The 23071-nt window shown below is 48.1% G+C and overlaps 1 protein-coding gene across 1 annotated transcript in view; it reads left to right on the forward strand.

The window, feature by feature from the left end:
* The window catches only part of LOC118381030 (rho guanine nucleotide exchange factor TIAM1-like), a 267860-nt gene that overhangs the window by 193715 nt on the left and 51074 nt on the right, over positions 1-23071 (forward strand). Inside the window, 4 exon segments of the mRNA XM_052468677.1 lie at positions 1261-1342; positions 20109-20195; positions 20627-20839; positions 21457-21557. Coding sequence (XP_052324637.1) covers positions 1261-1342; positions 20109-20195; positions 20627-20839; positions 21457-21557 — 483 coding nt within the window.

Below are 23071 nucleotides of genomic sequence, written 5' to 3' on the forward strand. Positions count from 1 at the left end.
TCTCCTTCTCCATCTCACTCCTTCTCCATCTCTCCCCTTCTCTTGCCTTCTCTCTCCTTCTCCATCTCTCTCCTTCTCTTGCCTTCTCTCTCCTTCTCCATCTCTCTCCTTCTCTTGCCTTCTCTCTCCTTCTCCATCTCACTCCTTCTCCATCTCTCTCCTTTTCCATCTCTCTCCTTTTCCATCTCTCTCCTTCTCCATCTCTCTCCTTTTCCATCTCTCTCCTTTTCCATCTCTCTCCTTTTCCATCTCTCTCCTTCTCCATCTCTCTCCTTCTCCATCTCTCTCCTTCTCTTGCCTTCTCTCTCCTTCTCCATCTCACTCCTTCTCCATCTCTCCCCTTCTCTCTCCTTCTCATCTCCTTCTCTTGCCTTCTCTCTCCTTCTCCATCTCACTCCTTCTCCATCTCTCTCCTTTTCCATCTCTCTCCTTTTCCATCTCTCTCCTTTTCCATCTCTCTCCTTCTCCATCTCTCTCCTTCTCCATCTCTCTCCTTCTCCATCTCTCTCCTTCTCCATCTCTCTCCTTCTCCATCTCTCTCCTTCTCCATCTCACTCCTTCTCCATCTCTCTCCTTCTCCATCTCTCTCCTTCTCCATCTCTCTCCATCTCACTCCTTCTCCATCTCACTCCTTCTCCATCTCACTCCTTCTCCATCTCTCTCCTTCTCCATCTCACTCCTTCTCTTGCCTTCTCTCTCCTTCTCTTGCCTTCTCTCTCCTTCTCCATCTCTCTCCTTCTCCATCTCTCTCCTTCTCCATCTCTCTCCTTCTCCATCTCACTCCTTCTCCATCTCTCTCCTTCTCCATCTCACTCCTTCTCCATCTCACTCCTTCTCCATTCTCCTTCTCCATCTCACTCCTTCTCCATCTCACTCCTTCTCCATCTCACTCCTTCTCCATCTCACTCCTTCTCCATCTCTCTCCTTCTCCATCTCTCTCCTTCTCCATCTCTCTCCTTCTCCATCTCTCTCCTTCTCCATCTCTCTCCTTCTCCATCTCTCTCCTTCTCTTGCCTTCTCTCTCCTTCTCCATCTCTCTCCTTTTCCATCTCTCTCCTTCTCCATCTCTCTCCTTTCCATCTCTCTCCTTCTCCATCTCTCTCCTTCTCCATCTTTCTCATTCTCCATCTCTCTCCTTCTCCATCTCTCTCCTTCTCCATCTCTCTCCTTCTCCATCTCTCTCCTTCTCTTGCCTTCTCTCCATCTTTCTTTCCTTCTCTCTCTTCATCTCTCTCTCTCGTTCTCTTCTTCTCTCCACAGCTTTATAAAGAGATAGAGCTGGGCTCCAAAATAACCAAAGTCATCCAGTTCGACAGGGATGAGTCCTGTATGATTGGCTACGGTAAGGATGAGTCCTGTATGATCCTGTATGATTGGTTACGGTAAGGATGAGTCCTGTATGATTGGTTACGGTAAGGATCAATCCTGTATGATTGGTTACGGTAAGGATGAGTCCTGTATGATTGGCTACGGTAAGGATGAGTCCTGTATGATTGGTTACTTATTTTTTGAAGAAACATTCAAATGAAGGAGCTGGACAAGATGGCGGACTGAACACAACAGTGTCGATCACCTCAATATAAAATTGTAATATTCAATATCAGTAAGTCAGACTAAATATTAGCATTTCACAAACTGGTGAAACACAAAATAAATCATAAGACTACAGAAATGTATCGACAAATATTACGAAAACAAGCAACAGACAAACATGACGGAGAGTAAAACAGGGGAACCAATCAACATGGAGAGTAAAACAGGGGAACCAATCAACATGGAGAGTAAAACAGGGGAACCAATCAACATGGAGAGTAAAACAGGGGAACCAATCAACACGGAGAGTAAAACAGGAGAACCAATCAACATGGAGAGTAAAACAGGAGAACCAATCAACATGGAGAGTAAAACAGGGGAACCAATCAACACGGAGAGTAAAACAGGGGAACCAATCAACATGGACAGTAAAACAGGAGAACCAATCAACACGGAGAGTAAAACAGGGGAACCAATCAACACGGAGAGTAAAACAGGGGAACCAATCAACACGGAGAGTAAAACAGGGGAACCAATCAACATGGAGAGTAAAACAGGAGAACCAATCAACACGGAGAGTAAAACAGGGGAACCAATCAACACGGAGAGTAAAATAGGGGAACCAATCAACACGGAGAGTAAAACAGGGGAACCAATCAACACGGAGAGTAAAACAGGAGAACCAATCAACACGGGGAGTAAAACAGGGGAACCAATCAACATGGACAGTAAAACAGGGGAACCAATCAACATGGAGAGTAAAACAGGAGAACCAATCAACATGGAGAGTAAAACAGGGGAACCAATCAACATGGAGAGTAAAACAGGGGAACCAATCAACACGGAGAGTAAAACAGGGGAACCAATCAACATGGACAGTAAAACAGGAGAACCAATCAACATGGAGAGTAAAACAGGAGAACCAATCAACATGGAGAGTAAAACAGGGGAACCAATCTCAACATGGAGAGTAAAACAGGGGAACCAATCAACATGGAGAGTAAAACAGGGGAACCAATCAACACGGAGAGTAAAACAGGAGAACCAATCAACATGGAGAGTAAAACAGGAGAACCAATCAACATGGCGAGTAAAACAGGAGAACCAATCAACATGGAGAGTAAAACAGGAGAACCAATCAACACGGAGAGTAAAACAGGGGAACCAATCAACACGGAGAGTAAAACAGGAGAACCAATCAACATGGAGAGTAAAACAGGAGAACCAATCAACATGGAGAGTAAAACAGGAGAACCAATCAACATGGAGAGTAAAACAGGGGAACCAATCAACATGGAGAGTAAAACAGGGGAACCAATCAACATGGAGAGTAAAACAGGGGAACCAATCAATATGGAGAGTAAAACAGGGGAACCAATCAACATGGAGAGTAAAACAGGAGAACCAATCAACATGGAGAGTAAAACAGGGGAACCAATCAACATGGAGAGTAAAACAGGGGAACCAATCTCAACATGGAGAGTAAAACAGGGTAACCAATCAACACGGAGAGTAAAACAGGGTAACCAATCAACACGGAGAGTAAAACAGGGGAACCAATCAACACGGAGAGTAAAACAGGGGAACCAATCAACATGGAGAGTAAAACAGGGGAACCAATCAACACGGAGAGTAAAACAGGGGAACCAATCAACATGGAGAGTAAAACAGGGGAACCAATCAACATGGAGAGTAAAACAGGGGAACCAATCAACACGGAGAGTAAAACAGGGGAACCAATCAACACGGAGAGTAAAACAGGGGAACCAATCAACACGGAGAGTAAAACAGGGGAACCAATCAACACGGAGAGTAAAACAGGGGAACCAATCAACATGGAGAGTAAAACAGGAGAACCAATCAACATGGAGAGTAAAACAGGAGAACCAATCAACATGGAGAGTAAAACAGGGGAACCAATCAACATGGAGAGTAAAACAGGGAAACCAATCAACACGGAGAGTAAAACAGGAGAACCAATCAACATGGAGAGTAAAACAGGAGAACCAATCAACACGGAGAGTAAAACAGGGGAACCAATCAACATGGAGAGTAAAACAGGGGAACCAATCAACATGGAGAGTAAAACAGGAGAACCAATCAACATGGAGAGTAAAACAGGGGAACCAATCAACATGGAGAGTAAAACAGGGGAACCAATCAACACGGAGAGTAAAACAGGAGAACCAATCAACATGGAGAGTAAAACAGGAGAACCAATCAACACGGAGAGTAAAACAGGGGAACCAATCAACATGGAGAGTAAAACAGGAGAACCAATCAACAAGGAGAGTAAAACAGGGGAACCAATCAACACGGAGAGTAAAACAGGAGAACCAATCAACATGGAGAGTAAAACAGGGGAACCAATCAACATGGAGAGTAAAACAGGGGAACCAATCAACACGGAGAGTAAAACAGGAGAACCAATCAACATGGAGAGTAAAACAGGGGAACCAATCAACATGGAGAGTAAAACAGGGGAACCAATCAACATGGAGAGTAAAACAGGGGAGCCAATCAATCCCTACCATGGTAGGGGTTGAATAATGGAACACCCAATACTGTCCATGGTAGGGGTTGTAATACTGGAACACCCAATACTGTCCATGGTAGGGGTTGTAATACTGGAACACCCAATACTGTCCATGGTAGGGGTTGTAATACTGGAACACCCAATACTGTCCTTGGTAGGGGTTGTAATACTGGAACACCCAATACTGTCCATGGTAGGGGTTGTAATACTGGAACACCCAATACTGTCCATGGTAGGGGTTGATTAATGGAACACCCAATACTATCCATGGTAGGGGTTGAATAATGGAACACCCAATACTATCCATGATAGGGGTTGATTAATGGAACACCCAATACTGTCCATGGTAGGAGTTGAATAATGGAACACCCAATACTATCCATGGTAGGGGTTGAATAATGGAACACCCAATACTATCCATGATAGGGGTTGATTAATGGAACACCCAATACTGTCCATGGTAGGAGTTGAATAATGGAACACCCAATACTATCCATGATAGGGGTTGATTAATGGAACACCCAATACTGTCCATGGTAGGCTGCTGCTGTTAGCTGCCTGTATGCTGCTGTTAGCTGTCTGTATGCTGCTGTTAGCTGCTGTTAGCTGCCAGTATGCTGCTGTTAGCTGCCAGTATGCTGCTGTTAGCTGCTGTTAGCTGCCAGTATGCTGCTGTTAACTGCCAGTATGCTGCTGTTAGCTGCTGTTAGCTGCCAGTATGCTGCTGGTAGCTGTCTGTATGCTGCTGTTTGCTGTCTGTATGCTGCTGTTAGCTGCCTGCATGCTGCTGTTAGCTGCCAGTATGCTGCTGTTAGCTGCCAGTATGCTGCTGTTAGCTGCCAGTATGCTGCTGTTAGCTGTCTGTATGCTGCTGTTAGCTGCCAGTAGGCTGCTGTTAGCTGCCAGTATGCTGCTGTTAGCTGCCAGTATGCTGCTGTTTGCTGTCTGTATGCTGCTGTTAGCTGCCAGTATGCTGCTGTTAGCTGCCAGTATGCTGCTGTTAGCTGCCAGTATGCTGCTGTTAGCTGCCTGCATGCTGCTGTTAGCTGCCTGTATGCTGCTGTTAGCTGCCAGTATGCTGCTGTTAGCTGCCAGTATGCTGCTGTTAGCTGCTGTTAGCTGCCAGTATGCTGCGGTTAGCTGCTGTTAGCTGCCAGTATGCTGCTGTTAGCTGCCAGTATGCTGCTGTTAGCTGCCAGTATGCTGCTGTTAGCTGCCAGTATGCTGCTGTTAGCTGTCTGTATGCTGCTCTTAGCTGTCTGTATGCTGCTGTTAGCTGCCTGCTGCTGTTAGCTGCCAGTATGCTGCTGTTAGCTGCCAGTATGCTGCTGTTAGCTGCTGTTAGCTGCTGTTAGCTGCCAGTATGCTGCTGTTAGCTGTCTGTATGCTGCTGTTAGCTGCCTGTATGCTGCTGTTAGCTGCCAGTATGCTGCTGTTAGCTGTCTGTATGCTGCTGTTAGCTGTCTGTTAGCTGCAAGTATGCTGCTGTTAGCTGCTGTTAGCTGCGGTTAGCTGCCTGTATGCTGCTGTTAGCTGTCTGTATGCTGCTGTTAGCTGTCTGTATGCTGCTTTAGCTGCCAGTATGCTGCCAGTATGCTGCTGTTAGCTGCCTGTATGCTGCTGTTAGCTGCCTGTATGCTGCTGTTAGCTGCCAGTATGCTGCTGTTAGCTGCCAGTATGCTGCTGGTAGCTGCCAGTATGCTGCTGGCAGCTGTCTGTATGCTGCTGTTAGCTGCTGTTAGCTGCCTATATGCTGCTGTTAGCTGCCAGTATGCTGCTGTTAGCTGTCTGTATGCTGCTGTTAGCTGTCTGTATGCTGCTGTTAGCTGTCTGTATGCTGCTGTTAGCTGCCAGTATGCTGCTGTTAGCTGCTGTTAGCTGTCTGTATGCTGCTGTTAGCTGTCTGTATGCTGCTGTTAGCTGCTGTTAGCTGCTGTTAGCTGTCTGTATGCTGCTGTTAGCTGCTGTTAGCTGCCTGTATGCTGCTGTTAGCTGCCAGTATGCTGCTGTTAGCTGCCAGTATGCTGCTGTTAGCTGTCTGTATGCTGCTGTTAGCTGCCAGTATGCTGCTGTTAGCTGCCAGTATGCTGCTGTTAGCTGCCTGCATGCAGCCAAAATGCGGTCAGAGACCTTCTAAAGCAGTACAGCTGTCTCAACATACTGAGCCTGCCTGGCAGGGCTGGTCCTGCAGAGCCAAAGCCCCCTGATGGGAGAGCCTTAATATACAAGGAAGATCTCAACACTGCTAAATAGAACCTTGACGACCTCGTACCGAGCGGATGGGGTGTCCCCACCCAGGCAGTGGCAGTGCTGGCAACACTGGCTGCAGTAACCCATGGGGGAGGGGGGTCACACTCGGACATTCAGAGAGGGGGCAAATTATTGTGGCCCTGGTGGCACAAAATAATCAAAAGGTCTGACTGCACAGAGATGCTTGGGAATATGGGGCGACAGGTAGCCTAGTGGTTAGAGCGTTAGACTAGTTTAACTGTAAGGTTGCGAGATCGAATCCCCGAGCTGACGAGGTAAAAATCTGTCGTTCTGCCCCTGATTTGTTCTCAACTGCCTTAGTTAAATAATAATATGGTCACAACGAGGGAACATGTGTGGGTGTTTCAGGGGAAGGGGGTGGATCTGACCTCCATCACCTAGGACGTGACAATGGTTCATCAAAATCCCCCCCCATTCCTGACCCTTTTTTTTGTAGCTCAGTTTTGCAGGCCGTCTCATACAGCTGCAACTGTATACGCATTTGTAAATCAAGACCTTTCTTGAGTTGGGCTCTGAGATGGCGCAACTGTTGAGCATCTGGTTGTTTGTGTGTGTGTGTCCCACAACTGTTGCGAGGGAGTAAAATATGTTAGGGACACTATAGGATGAATCACAATAATTGTTTGCTAAAATATAATTTTTTAGTAATAGCGAGACTGATGAGATGTAAAAATCCTTTGCATAAACTGCCTAGATTACTGCAAATATGAATAGCTAATTATGGAAGATAAATAGGAATTTAAAATTGTATAATACCAATCGAGGTGAGGGCAAAATGCATTTGATCTGCTTCTGTTCTGTGGGTGGCACTGTGCTGTTTTCAAAGGATGGGTCCCGGTCTCTCCGGGGCCATGGGATCCTGGGGGTCGTCTGCCAGTCATTGGGATGACAACCCAACTCTGGATGAGGAAGGGTTTTAAGCGGGTGGAATAGTGAGGACCAATTGGTGGTTTACTTAGTCGCAATGCAAAAGTCATGGTACAGTTATATAGACACTCAATCATCATATTACTTTTTAATGGTAAGTTTAACAAACATGTATTATGATAAATAAAATTATAATTTGTCTCATAATGGTAAGTGGTGAAATAAGTATAGCCAGTTCTAATTGTAATGGCTTAGCAGATAATAAGAAACGATTATCAGTATTTACAGTATTTATTTATAATATCTATTGTTTACAGGATTCTCAGTCAACAATTTTAGATGAATTTTTGTGGAAAAAGGACTTTGGGGGCCAAATATATTTCTCCCATGGGCAAAGAAATTCAAAAGGAGTGATGAAATTAATAAACAGTTTGCCCATCTTAATCTTTTATTTTTATTGGCCAGTCTGAGATATGATATTTTTCTTTGCAACTCTGCCTAGAAGGCCAGCATCCTGGAGTCGCCTCTTCACTGTTGACGTTGAGACTGATGTGTTGCAGGTAGTATTTAATGAAGCTTCCAGTTGAGGACTTGTGAGGCGTCTGTTTCTCAAACTAGACACTCTAATGTACTTGTCCTCTTGCTCAGTTGTGCACAGGGGACACCCACTCCTCTTTCTATTTTGGTTAGAGACGGTGTACGCTGTGCACACACAGCTTTGTACGAGATCTAGAGTTTCTTGGCAATTTCTCACATGGAATATCAATTAGACTTTATCCGACATGACATAGGTACAGCACATCCCCTTATTGTATTGGACACTTTTAAATGTGCCTTTAGAGGCCATGCAATTCAGTATTCATTTATAAAACAAAAGCGATTTCGATCAAAAGAGTCCGTCGTAAGGTTAACAAAGGAAATTGAAGGACTAACAGAACAGACAGGTGGCAATAAAAGCTACCATAGAGGCACGGAATAAGTTCGAGGAAAAACCAAATGAAATGGAGGAACTTATTCTAGAAAGATCCAGTGTAATATAGTATAAAAATAAAGCAAACTGGATGGAATATGGGGAAAAATGCACCGAATATATTTTTCAATCTTCAACATAGAAATGCAAAAAAAAAAATGTAGCAACATCTTTAATTTACAATCTGAAGAAACGATGAGAATAGAAAGTACTTTTGTGAATCATAATATATGCCATTTATCAGACGCTTTTATCCAAAGCGACTTACAGTCATGTATGCATACATTCTACGTATGGGTGGTCCCGGGGATCGAACCCACTACCCTGGCGTTACAAGCGCCATGCTCTACAAACTGAGCTACAGAAGGATCACAGTTCAAATAGAAATCCAAAATGGATGGTGTTGAGAGATAGATGGGAGGGGTTGAATGGAGATGAAGGGACTGGATGGTGTTGAGATATAGACGGGAGGGGTTGAATGGAGATGAAGGGACTGGATGGTGTTGAGAGATAGATGGGAGGGGTTGAATGGAGATGAAGGGACTGGATGGTGTTGAGAGAGATGGGAGGGGTTGAATGGAGATGAAGGGACTGGATGGTGTTGAGAGATAGATGGGAGGGGTTGAATGGAGATGAAGGGTGGGACTGGATGGTGTTGAGATATAGATGGGAGGGGTTGAATGGAGATGAAGGGACTGGATGGTGTTGAGAGATAGATGGGAGGGGTTGAATGGAGATGAAGGGTGGGACTGGATGGTATTGAGATATAGATGGGAGGGGTTGAATGGAGATGAAGGGACTGGATGGTGTTGAGAGATAGACGGGAGGGGTTGAATGGAGATTAAGGGTGGGACTGGATGGTGTTGAGATATAGATGGGAGGGGTTGAATGGAGATGAAGGGACTGGATGGTATTGAGAGATAGATGGGAGGGGTTGAATGGAGATGAAGGGACTGGATGGTGTTGAGAGAGATGGGAGGGGTTGAATGGAGATGAAGGGACTGGATGGTGTTGAGAGATAGATGGGAGGGGTTGAATGGAGATGAAGGGTGGGACTGGATGGTGTTGAGATATAGATGGGAGGGGTTGAATGGAGATGAAGGGACTGGATGGTGTTGAGAGATAGATGGGAGGGGTTGAATGGAGATGAAGGGACTGGATGGTGTTGAGAGATAGATGGGAGGGGTTGAATGGAGATGAAGGGTGGGACTGGATGGTATTGAGAGATAGATGGGAGGGGTTGAATGGAGATGAAGGGACTGGATGGTGTTGAGAGATAGACGGGAGGGGTTGAATGGAGATGAAGGGACTGGATGGTGTTGAGAGATAGACGGGAGGGGGTGAATGGAGATGAAGGGACTGGATGGTGTTGAGAGATGAAGGGACTGGACTGGTGTTAAGAGAGGGGGGGTTGAATGGAGATGAAGGGACTGGATGGTGTTAAGAGATAGACTTGAGGGGTTGAATGGAGATGAAGGGACTGGATGGTGTTAAGAGATAGACGGGAGGGGTGAATGGAGATGAAGGGACTGGATGGTGTTGAGAGATAGATGGGAGGGGTTGAATGGAGATGAAGGGACTGGATGGTGTTGAGATATAGATGGGAGGGTTGAATGGAGATGAAGGGACTGGATGGTGTTGAGAGATAGATGGGAGGGGTTGAATGGAGATGAAGGGACTGGATGGTGTTGAGAGATAGATGGGAGGGGTTGAATGGAGATGAAGGGACTGGATGGTGTTGAGAGATAGATGGGAGGGGTTGAATGGAGATGAAGGGACTGGATGGTGTTGAGAGATAGATGGGAGGGGTTGAATGGAGATGAAGGGTGGGACTGGATGGTGTTGAGAGATAGATGGGAGGGGTTGAATGGAGATGAAGGGACTGGATGGTGTTGAGAGAGATGGGAGGGGTTGAATGGAGATGAAGGGGACTGGATGGTGTTGAGAGATAGATGGGAGGGGTTGAATGGAGATGAAGGGACTGGATGGTGTTGAGAGAGATGGGAGGGGTTGAATGGAGATGAAGGGACTGGATGGTGTTGAGAGATAGATGGGAGGGGTTGAATGGAGATGAAGGGACTGGATGGTGTTGAGAGAGAGATGGGAGGGGTTGAATGGAGATGAAGGGACTGGATGGTGTTGAGAGAGATGGGAGGGGTTGAATGGAGATGAAGGGACTGGATGGTGTTGAGAGATAGACGGGAGGGGTTGAATGGAGATGAAGAGTGGGACTGGATGGTGTTGAGAGATAGACGGGAGGGGTTGAATGGAGATGAAGGGTGGGACTGGATGGTGTTGAGAGATAGACGGGAGGGGTTGAATGGAGATGAAGGGTGGGACTGGATGGTGTTGAGAGATAGATGGGAGGGGTTGAATGGAGATGAAGGGACTGGATGGTGTTGAGAGACTGGATGGTGTTGAGAGATAGATGGGAGGGGTTGAATGGAGATGAAGGGTGGGACTGGATGGTGTTGAGAGAGATGGGAGGGGTTGAATGGAGATGAAGGGACTGGATGGTGTTGAGAGACTGGATGGTGTTGAGAGATAGATGGGAGGGGTTGAATGGAGATGAAGGGACTGGATGGTGTTGAGAGAGATGGGAGGGGTTGAATGGAGATGAAGGGACTGGATGGTGTTGAGAGAGATGGGAGGGGTTGAATGGAGATGAAGGGACTGGATGGTGTTGAGAGAGATGGGAGGGGTTGAATGGAGATGAAGGGACTGGATGGTGTTGAGAGAGATGGGAGGGGTTGAATGGAGATGAAGGGTGGGACTGGATGGTGTTGAGAGAGATGGGAGGGTTTGAATGGAGATGAAGGGACTGGATGGTGTTGAGAGATAGACAGGAGGGGTTGAATGGAGATGAAGGGACTGGATGGTGTTGAGAGAGATGGGAGGGGTTGAATGGAGATGAAGGGACTGGATGGTGTTGAGAGATAGACGGGAGGGGTTGAATGGAGATGAAGGGACTGGATGGTGTTGAGAGAGATGGGAGGGGTTGAATGGAGATGAAGGGACTGGATGGTGTTGAGAGAGATGGGAGGGGTTGAATGGAGATGAAGGGACTGGATGGTGTTGAGAGAGATGGGAGGGGTTGAATGGAGATGAAGGGACTGGATGGTGTTGAGAGATAGATGGGAGGGGTTGAATGGAGATGAAGGGACTGGATGGTGTTGAGAGAGATGGGAGGGGTTGAATGGAGATGAAGGGACTGGATGGTGTTGAGAGAGATGGGAGGGGTTGAATGGAGATGAAGGGTGGGACTGGATGGTGTTGAGAGAGATGGGAGGGGTTGAATGGAGATGAAGGGACTGGATGGTGTTGAGAGATAGACGGGAGGGGTTGAATGGAGATGAAGGGACTGGATGGTGTTGAGGGAGATGGGAGGGGTTGAATGGAGATGAAGGGACTGGATGGTGTTGAGAGATAGATGGGAGGGGTTGAATGGAGATGAAGGGACTGGATGGTGTTGAGAGATAGATGGGAGGGGTTGAATGTAGATGAAGGGACTGGATGGTGTTGAGAGATAGATGGGAAGGGTTGAATGGAGCTACAGGGTGGGACTGGATGGTGTTTAGAGATAGATGGGAGGGGTTGAATGGAGATGAAGGGACTGGATGGTGTTGAGAGATAGACGGGAGGGGTTGAATGGAGATGAAGGGTGGGACTGGATGGTGTTGAGAGATAGATGGGAGGGGTTGAATGGAGATGAAGGGACTGGATGGTGTTGAGAGATAGATGGGAGGGGTTGAATGGAGATGAAGGGACTGGATGGTGTTGAGAGACTGGATGGTGTTGAGAGATAGACGGGAGGGGTTGAATGGAGATGAGGGGTGGGACTGGATGGTGTTGAGAGACTGGATGGTGTTGAGAGATAGATGGGAGGGGTTGAATGGAGATGAAGGGTGGGACTGGATGGTGTTGAGAGAGATGGGAGGGGTTGAATGGAGATGAAGGGACTGGATGGTGTTGAGAGATAGATGGGAGGGGTTGAATGGAAATGAAGGGACTGGATGGTATTGAGAGATAGATGGGAGGGGTTGAATGGAGATGAAGGGACTGGATGGTATTGAGAGATAGATGGGAGGGGTTGAATGGAGATGAAGGGACTGGATGGTATTGAGAGATAGATGGGAGGGGTTGAATGGAGATGAAGGGACTGGATGGTATTGAGAGATAGATGGGAGGGGTTGAATGGAGATGAAGGGACTGGATGGTGTTGAGAGATAGATGGGAGGGGTTGAATGGAGATGAAGGGACTGGATGGTGTTGAGAGAGATGGGAGGGGTTGAATGGAGATGAAGGGACTGGATGGTATTGAGAGATAGATGGGAGGGGTTGAATGGAGATGAAGGGACTGGATGGTATTGAGATATAGACGGGAGGGGTTGAAGGGACTGGATGGTGTTGAGAGATAGATGGGAGGGGTTGAATGGAGATGAAGGGACTGGATGGTATTGAGAGATAGATGGGAGGGGTTGAACGGAGATGAAGGGACTGGATGGTATTGAGATATAGATGGGAGGGGTTGAATGGAGATGAAGGGACTGGATGGTGTTGAGAGAGATGGGAGGGGTTGAATGGAGATGAAGGGTGGGACTGGATGGTGTTGAGAGATAGACGGGAGGGGTTGAAGGGACTGGATGGTGTTGAGAGATAGATGGGAGGGGTTGAACGGAGATGAAGGGACTGGATGGTATTGAGATATAGATGGGAGGGGTTGAATGGAGATGAAGGGACTGGATGGTGTTGAGAGAGATGGGAGGGGTTGAATGGAGATGAAGGGTGGGACTGGATGGTGTTGAGAGATAGACGGGAGGGGTTGAATGGAGATGAAGGTTGGGACTGGATGGTGTTGAGAGATAGATGGGAGGGGTTGAATGGAGATGAAGGGACTGGATGGTATTGAGATATAGATGGGAGGTGTTGAATGGAGATGAAGGGACTGGATGGTATTGAGAGATAGACGGGAGGGGTTGAATGGAGATGAAGGGACTGGATGGTATTGAGATATAGATGGGAGGGGTTGAATGGAGATGAAGGGTGGGACTAATAACAAGATAACCAATGTAAAACATACAGGGGTCTGTAAAATGCATATAGGTTCAGAAATGTTGCGAAATAACACAGTTACAAATCAAACTGGATGGACATCAGAAATAGAGGAAGGACTAAAAACAAACTAAATATAACTATAGTAAAATAGATTGTGTCTGTAAAATGTGTATAAGTATGGTACAGTTGAAGTCGGAACCTTAGCCAAATACATTCCAAAATTCCTGACATTTAATCCCAGGAAAAATTCCCTGTCTTAGGTCCGTTAGGATCACCACTTTATTTTAAGAATGTGAAATGTCAGAATAATAGTAGAGAGAAATATTTCTTTCAGCTTTTTTTTCTTTCATCACATTCCCAGTGGGTCAGAAGTTTACATACACTCAATTAATATTTGGTAGCATTGCCTTTTAAATTGTTTAACTTGGGTCAAACGTTTCTGGTAGCCTTCCACAAGCTTCCCACAATAAGTTGGGTGAATTTTGGCCCATTCCTCCTGACAGAGCTGGTGTAACTGAGTCAGGTTTGTAGGCCTCCTTGCCTCACATACGCTATTTCAGTTATGCCCACACATTTTCTATGGGATTGAGGTCAGGGCTTTGTGATGGTCACTCCAATACCTTGACTTTGTTGTCCTTAAGCCATTTTGCCACAGCTTTGGAAGTATGCTTGGAGTCATTGTCCATTTGGAAGACCCATTTGGAAGTATGCTTGGGGTCATTGTCCAGTTGGAAGACCCATTTGTGACCAAGCTTTAACTTCCTGACTGATGTCTTGAGATGTTGCTTCAATATATCCACATACTTTTCTTTCCTTGTGATGTCATCTACTTGGTGAAGTGCTCCAGTCCCTCCTGCAGCAAAGCACCCCCACAACATGATGCTGCCACCCCCGTGCTTCACGGTTGGGATGGTGTTCTCCGGCTTGCAAGACTCCCCTTATTTCCTCCAAACATAACGATGGTCATTATGCCCAAATAGTTATATTTTTGTTTCATCAGACCAGAGGACATTTCTCCAAAAAGTACGATCTTTGTCCCCATGTGCAGTTGCAAACCGTAGTCTGGCTTTTTTTATGCCGGTTTTGGAGCAGTGGCTTCCTCCTTGCTGAGCGGCCTTTCAGGTTATGTCGATATAGGACTCGTTTTACTGTGAATATAGATACTTTTGTACCCGTTTCCTCCAGCATTTTCACAATGTCCTTTGCTATTGTTCTGGGATTGATTTGCACTTTTTGCACCAAAGAACGTTCATCTCTAGGAGACAGAATGTGTCTCTTTCCTGAGCGGTATGACGGCTGCGTGGTCCCATGGTGTTTATACTTGCTTAAGTATTGTTTGTACAGATGAACGTGGTAACTTCAGGTGTTTGGAAATTAGTCCCAAGGATGAACCAGACCTGTGGAGGTCCACAAGGTCTTGGCTGAATATCTTTTGATTTCCCCATGATGTCAAGCAAAGAGGCACTGAGTTTGAAGGAAGGCCTTGACATACATCCACAGGTACACCTCCAATTGGCTCAAATTATGTCAATTAGCCTATCAGAAGCTTCTAAAGCCATAGCATCATTTTCTGTAATTTTCCAAGCTGTTTAAAGGCACAGGCAACTTAGTGTATGTAAACTTCTGACCCATTTGAATTGTGATACAGTGAATTATAAGTGAAATAATCTGTCTGTAAACAATTGTTGGAAAAATTACTTGTGTCATGCACCAAGTAGATGTCCTTACTGCCTTGCCAAAACTAAAGTTTGTTAACAAGAAATTTGTGGAGTGGTTGAAAAAATAGTTTTAATGACTCCAACCTAAGTGGATGTAAACTAGTTTTAATGACTCCAACCTCAGTGGATGTAAACTAGTTTTAATGACTCCAACCTAAGTGTATGTAAACTAGTTTTAATGACTCCCAACCTAAGTGTATGTAAACTAGTTTTAATGACTCCAACCTAAGTGTATGTAAACTAGTTTTAATGACTCCAACCTAAGTGTATGTAAACTAGTTTTAATGACTCCAACCTAAGTGTATGTAAACTAGTTTTAATGACTCCAACCTAAGTGTATGTAAACTAGTTTTAATGACTCCAACCTAAGTGTATGTTAACTTCCTACTTCAACAGTATATAACATTCCATTGATTACTGTAGAAGCTGGAAGTAGAAGACTATATATTTACTCCAAAAATGTGAAATGATGCAGACAATTACATTAATGGAAGCAACAGTCTATCTGCAAAATATTAAAGCTGATCCACCCCCTAGAAAAAAAGGGATGAGTCCTGTATGATTGGCTACGGTAAGGATGAGTCCTGTTTGATTGGCTACGGTAAGGATGAGTCCTGTTTGATTGGCGACGATAAATATGAGTCCTGTTTGATTGGTGATGGTAAGGATGAGTCCTGTTTGATTGGTGATGGTAAGGATGAGTCCTGTTTGATTGGTGACGGTAAGGATGAGTCCTGTATGATTGGCTACGGTAAGGATGAGTCCTGTTTGATTAGTTACGGTAAGGATGAGTCCTGTTTGATTGGTGACGGTAAGGATGAGTCCTGTATGATTGACTACGGTAAGGATGAGTCCTGTATGATTGGCTACGGTAAGGATGAGTCCTGTATGATTGGCTACGGTAAGGATGAGTCCTGTATGATTGGCTACGGTAAGGATCAGTCCTGTATGATTGGCTACGGTAAGGATGAGTCCTGTTTGATTGGCGACGATAAATATGAGTCCTGTTTGATTGGTGATGGTAAAGATGAGTCCTGTTTGATTGGTGACGGTAAGGATGAGTCCTGTATGATTGGCTACGGTAAGGATGAGTCCTGTTTAATATGCCATTTAGTAGACGCTTTTATCCAAAGCGACTTACAGTCATGTGTGCATACATTCTACGTATGGGTGGTCCCGGGAATCGAACCCACTACCCTGGCGTTACAAGCGCCGTGCTCTACCAACTGAGCTACAGAAGGACTACGGTAAGGATGAGTCCTGTATGATTGGCTACGGTAAGGATGAGTCCTGTTTGATTGGCTACGGTAAGGATCAGTCCTGTATGATTGGCTACGGTAAGGATCAGTCCTGTATGATTGGCTACGGTAAGGATGAGTCCTGTATGATTGGCTACGGTAAGGATGAGTCCTGTTTGATTGGCTACGGTAAGGATCAGTCCTGTATGATTGGCTACGGTAAGGATCAGTCCTGTATGATTGGCTACGGTAAGGATCAGTCCTGTATGATTGGCTACGGTAAGGATGAGTCCTGTTTGATTGGCTACGGTAAGGATCAGTCCTGTTTGATTGGCTACGGTAAGGATCAGTCCTGTTTGATTGGCTACGGTAAGGATGAGTCCTGTTTGATTGGCTACGGTAAGGATGAGTCCTGTTTGATTGGCTACGGTAAGGATCAGTCCTGTTTGATTGGCTACGGTAAGGATCAGTCCTGTTTGATTGGCTACGGTAAGGATGAGTCCTGTTTGATTGGCTACGGTAAGGATGAGTCCTGTTTGATTGGCTACGGTAAGGATCAGTCCTGTTTGATTGGCTACGGTAAGGATCAGTCCTGTTTGATTGGCTACGGTAAGGATCAGTCCTGTATGATTGGCTACGGTAAGGATCAGTCCTGTATGATTGGCTACGGTAAGGATCAGTCCTGTTTGATTGGCTACGGTAAGGATCAGTCCTGTATGATTGGCTACGGTAAGGATGAGTCCTGGATCCTATGAATCTCATTCTCACAGTTTCATCATCTATTATAATACAGTGTGTTCGTCCCAAATGTTATTTATATAGTGCTCTACTTTTGACTTTGGGCCCTGGTTAAAAGTAGTGCACTTCACTATAAAGGGAATAGGGTGGCATTTGGGACGCAACCTTGTCCACATTCACAGATCATTTAACATGCTAAGAATGCAGTTCTGAAGCGACTTCCCTTTCAATTACAATCATGTTGTAGTATACAGTGTCTAAATTTCCACCAGTGAGAGAATATTTTCACTAGCAGATGTGTTGTCATGCATTCTGTTATTCTAGTCACGTCTCAGATTACTTGTGTTTGTTAGACTGATCCCTGTCGGTGATTTGGTGATGTGTGTTGAGTAAGGAATTGATTCTCTCTCCTCTTATCCCCCTCTCCCTCGTCTCTCTCTTCTCATCCCCCTCCTCCGTCTCTCCTCTCCCTCCGTCTCTCCTCTCATCCCCCTCCGTCTCTCCTCTCATCCCCCTCCTCCGTCTCTCCTCTCCCTCCGTCTCTTCTCTCCGCCCCCTCTCCTCTCCCTCCGTCCCTCCTCTCATCCCCCTCCTCCGTCTCTCCTCCCCCTCTGTCTCTCCTCTTCCTCCTCCGTCACTCCTCTTTCTCCTCCCCCTCTCCCCTCCCTCCGTCTGTCCTCTCCCTCCGTCTCTCCTCTCCTCCGTCTCTCCTCTCCTCCGTCTCTCCTCTCCCTCCGTCTCTCCTCTCTGCCCCCTGTCCCCTCCCTCTGTCTCTCCTCTCCTCCGTCTCTCTTCTCCCTCCGTCTCTCCTCTCTGCCCCCTGTCCCCTCCCTCTGTCTCTCCTCTCCCTCCGTCTCTCCTCTCTGCCCCCTGTCCTCTCCCTCTGTCTCTCCTCTCCTCCGTCTCTCCTCTCCTCCGTCTCTCCTCTCTGCCCCCTGTCCTCTCCCTCTGTCTCTCCTCTCCCTCCGTCTTTCCTCTCTGCCCCCTGTCCTCTCCCTCTGTCTCTCCTCTCCTCTGTCTCTCCTCTCCCTCCGTCTCTCCTCTCTGCCCCCTGTCCTCTCCCTCTGTCTCTCCTCTCCTCCGTCTCTCTTCTCCCTCCGTCTCTCCCCTCTGCCCCCTGTCCTCTCCCTCTGTCTCTCCTCTCCTCCGTCTCTCCTCTCCCTCTGTCTCTCCTCTCCTCCGTCTCTCCTCTCCCTCTGTCTCTCCTCTCCTCCATCTCTCCTCTCCCTCCGTCTCTCCTCTCCCTCCATCTCTCCTCTCCCTCCGTCTCTCCTCTCTGCCCCCTGTCCTCTCCCTCCCTCCGTCTCTCCTCTCCTCCGTCTTTCCCCTCTGCCCCCTGTCCTCTCCCTCTGTCTCTCCTCTCCTCCGTCTCTCCTCTCCCTCCATCTCTCCTCTCCCTCCGTCTCTCCTCTCTGCCCCCTGTCCTCTCCCTCCCTCCGTCTCTCCTCTCCTCCGTCTCTCCCCTCTGCCCCCTGTCCTCTCCCTCCGTCTCTCCTCTCCCTCCGTCTCTCCTCTCCCTCCGTCTCTCCTCTCCCTCCGTCTCTCCTCTCCCTCCGTCTCTCCTCTCCTCCGTCTCTCCCCTCTGCCCCCTGTCCTCTCCCTCCGTCTCTCCCCTCCCTCCGTCTCTCCTCTCCCTCCGTCTCTCCTCTCCCTCCGTCTCTCCTCTCCCTCCGTCTCTCCTCTCCTCCGTCTCTCCTCTCCCTCCATGTCTCCTCTCTGCCCCCTGTCCTCTCCCTCTGTCTCTCCTCTCCTCCGTCTCTCCTCTCCCCCCATGTCTCCTCTCTGCCCCCTGTCCTCTCCCTCTGTCTCTCCTCTCCTCCGTCTCTCCTCTCCTCCGTCTCTCCTCTCCTCTGTCTCTCCTCTCCTCCGTCTCTCCTCTCCTCTGTCTCTCCTCTCCCTCTGTCTCTCCTCTCCCTCTGTCTCTCCTCTCCCTCTGTCTCTCCTCTCCCTCCGTCTCTCCTCTCCCTCCATCTCTCCTCTCCCTCTGTCCTCTCCCTCCGTCTCTCTTCTCCCTCCGTCTCTCTTCTCCCTCCGTCTCTCCTCTCCCTCCTTCTCTCCTCTCCTCCGTCTCTCCTCTCCCTCCGTCTCTCCTCTCTGCCCCCTGTCCTCTCCCTCTCTTTCCCTCCTCTGTCTCTCCTCTCCTCCGTCTCTCCTCTCCCTCCGTCTCTCCTCTCCCTCCGTCTCTCCTCTCCTCCGTCTCTCCCCTCCTCCGTCTCTCCTCTCCCTCCGTCTCTCCTCTCCCTCCGTCTCTCCTCTCCCTCTGTCTCTCCTCTCCTCCGTCTCTCCTCTCCCTCCGTCTCTCCTCTCCCTCTCTTTCCCTCCTCCGTCTCTCCTCTCCTCCGTCTCTCCTCTCCCTCCATGTCTCCTCTCTGCCCCCTGTCCTCTCCCTCTGTCTCTCCTCTCCTCCGTCTCTCCTCTCCTCCGCCTCTCCTCTCCCTCCGTCTCTCCTCTCCCTCTGTCTCTCCTCTCCTCCGTCTTTCCCGTCTGCCCCCTGTCCTCTCCCTCTGTCTCTCCTCTCCTCCGTCTCTCCTCTCCCTCTGTCTCTCCTCTCCCTCCGTCTCTCCTCTCCCTCCGTCTCTCCTCTCCTCTCCCGCCGTCTCTCCTCTTTGCCCCCTGTCCTCTCCCTCTCTTTCCCTCCTCCGTCTCTCCTCTCCCTCCGTCTCTCCTCTTTGCCCCCTGTCCTCTCCCTCTCTTTCCCTCCTCCCTCTCTTTCCCTCCTCCGTCTCTCCTCTCCCTCTGTCTCTCCTCTCCTCCGTCTCTCCTCTCCCTCTGTCTCTCCTCTCCCTCCGTCTCTCCTCTCCCTCCGTCTCTCCTCTCCTCCGTCTCTCCTCTCCTCTCCCTCCGTCTCTCCTCTTTGCCCCCTGTCCTCTCCCTCTCTTTCCCTCCTCCGTCTCTCCTCTCCCTCTGTCTCTCCTCTCCCTCCGTCTCTCCTCTCCCTCCGTCTCTCCTCTCCTCTCCTCCGTCTCTCCTCTCCTCTCCTCCGTCTCTCCTCTCCTCTCCCTCCGTCTCTCCTCTCCCTCCGTCTCTCCTCTTTGCCCCCTGTCCTCTCCCTCTCTTTCCCTCCTCCGTCTCTCCTCTCCCTCCGTCTCTCCTCTCCCTCCGTCTCTCCTCTCCCTCCGTCTCTCCTCTCTGCCCCCTGTCCTCTCCCTCTCTTTCCCTCCTCCGTCTCTCCTCTCCTCCAGGGTTTTCCATCTCAGTGGTGGAGGAGGATTCAGTGCAGCAGCTCTACATTACCGATGTGAAGGCGGGAGGATTAGCCTTCGCTAAAGGTTCCTTACCACACACACCATCTATAGTGGGAAGATACCATATAGATATACAGAACCAGACAGAGAGGGCAGGTAGTGGGAAGATGGACCAGAACCAGACAGAGGGCAAATTTCCACCAGTGAGAGAATATTTTCAAACGTACACCCCATTACTGATAGAGTACACAGGCATCTCCCTGACACGATGAGGGTCTCTGTAGCATATAACCATAGGAGATCCGTACTGCAGATTAGAGGGCCCTTTCTCAGGTCACATAGAGAGGGAAATGGATCCCTCCTGGGGCTGAGAGAGAGAGAGAGAGAATTAACAACCTCATGGTGCCAGGAAAGAGTGAAGACCATATAAATATGATATTGTATAGTATAGACAGTGTGAGACCCCCTTCCCCACCTCCACACACACACACTAATATACCATCTTGGCACTTCAGGTCTGAATGCGGGGGATGAGATCTTGCAGCTGAATGGGAAAGACTCGTGCAGATTGAAGTTCGGGGACATGAAGGGGGCGTTTTCCCAGGCCTCTCTGTCCCTGACCGTGAACACTCTGCCCTCCACGGACCGACGACAAATCTGTTACCTGCCCCCCCGACGCTCTGACGCACAGGAAGTCCTCCACACAGACATCTTCTCTATGAACCAGGGTGAGTTACAGTAGTCCTCTATACTGACGTGAACCAGGGTGAGTTACAGTAGTCCTCTATACTGACATGAACCAGGGTGAGTTACAGTAGTCCTCTATAGTGACGTGAACCAGGGTGAGTTACAGTAGTCCTCTATACTGACGTGAACCAGGGTGAGTTACAGTAGTCCTCTATACTGACATGAACCAGGGTGAGTTACAGTAGTCCTCTATAGTGACATGAACCAGGGTGAGTTACAGTAGTCCTCTATACTGACGTGAACCAGGGTGAGTTACAGTAGTCCTCTATACTGACGTGAACCAGGGTGAGTTACAGTAGTCCTCTATACTGACGTGAACCAGGGTGAGTTACAGTAGTCCTCTATACTAACGTGAACCAGGGTGAGTTACAGTAGTCCTCTATACTGACGTGAACCAGGGTGAGTTACAGTAGTCCTCTATACTGACGTGAACCAGGATATGTAAGATCTGCATCCCAAATGACTATTCCCTTTTCACAGCCTACACCTTATGTGGCCCGGGTCAAAAGTAGTGTACTGAATAGGGTGCCATTTGGGATGCCAGTGATTATTATTATGCTAGCTGGACAGCGACCTCATCGTGGTCTTTCTGCTCCAGAGGAGATTCTGGATGACGGGGTTGGTCTGACGCTGGAGAGTTCTGGAGACAGCCTGGACGACGACTCTGAGAGCTTCAGCGAGGCAGACCAATGCAGAAAGGTAGGACTCTCGTATCTCTTCATTCTTAATGTTGTTTTTTTTTACCTTTTTCTTTAAGCGGGAGGAAGTCTGAGATGTGGGATACAACAGGCAGACGTTTCAGGTGACGATATGTTCCCTGAACATTTATTCTAGAGGTGGTCTGTACTAGTGGTCTGTACTAGTGCTCTGTACTAGTGCTCTGTACTTGTGGTTCATCTCTGGGGGGATGTGAGTTGCTTTTGGGATAGAGGTGTCGATTTGTTATCAATCTCAATATGCAGCATATCTCAGTATCAGCAATATCCTCCTTTCAGGCTTTTATTCAGAGGGCTCCACTTGGGACACGGCCTTTTCTAGTATAGGCCTGGTTTCAGGCAGTCTGCTCTCTGTGTCTCTCTCGCTCATCTGTCTCTGTGTCTCTACCTCCCTCTCCTCTCTCTCTGTCTCTTTCTCTCTCCTCTCTCTCTGTCTCTTTCTCTCTCCTCTCTCTCTGTCTCTCCCTCTCCTCTCTCTCTCTGTCTCTCCCTCTCCTCTCTCTCTGTCTCGCTCTCCCTCTCCTCTCTGTCTCGCTCTCCCTCTCCTCTCTCTGTCTCTCCCTCTCCTCTCTCTCTGTCTCGCTCTCCCTCTCCTCTCTCTCTGTCTCTCCCTCTCCTCTCTCTCTGTGTCTCTCCCTCTCCTCTGTCTCTCCCTCTCCTCTCTCTCTGTGTCTCTCCCTCTCCTCTCTCTCTGTGTCTCTCCCTCTCCTCCGTCTCTCCCTCTCCTCTCTCTCTGTCTCGCTCTCTCCTCTCTCTCTGTCTCGCACTCCCTCTCCTCTCTCTCTCTCTCCCTCTCCTCTCTCTCTGTGTCTCTCCCTCTCCTCTGTCTCTCCCTCTCCTCTCTCTCTGTCTCGCTCTCCCTCTCCTCTCTCTCTGTGTCTCTCCCTCTCCTCTGTCTCTCCCTCTCCTCTGTCTCTCCCTCTCCTCTGTCTCTCCCTCTCCTCTCCCTCTCCTCTGTCTCTCCTTCTCCTCTGTCTCTCCCTCTCCTCTCTCTCCCTCTCCTCTCTCTCTGTCTCGCTCTCTCCTCTCTCTCTGTCTCGCACTCCCTCTCCTCTCTCTCTGTCTCTCCCTCTCCTCTCTCTCTGTGTCTCTCCCTCTCCTCTGTCTCTCCCTCTCCTCTCTCTCTGTCTCGCTCTCCCTCTCCTCTCTCTCTGTGTCTCTCCCTCTCCTCTCTCTCCCTCTCCTCTCTCTCTGTCTCGCTCTCCCTCATCTCTGTCCCAAACTAGGGAAGTGAAGTAGATGATAAACAAAAGTGAAATTAACAATGAACAGTAAACATTACACTCACAAAAGTTCCAAAATAATAACGACATTTCAAATGTCATATTATGTATATATACAGTTTTGTAATGATCTGTAAATAGTTAAAGTACAAAAGGGAAAATAAATAAACAAATATGGGTTTTATTTACAATGGTGTTTGTTCTTCACTGGTTGCCCTTTTCTCGTGGCAACAGGTCACAAATCTTCCTGCTGTGATGTCACACTGTGGAATTT

This window comes from Oncorhynchus keta, chromosome 18 (genome assembly GCF_023373465.1).
Source record: "Oncorhynchus keta strain PuntledgeMale-10-30-2019 chromosome 18, Oket_V2, whole genome shotgun sequence".
NCBI lineage: Eukaryota > Metazoa > Chordata > Actinopteri > Salmoniformes > Salmonidae > Oncorhynchus > Oncorhynchus keta.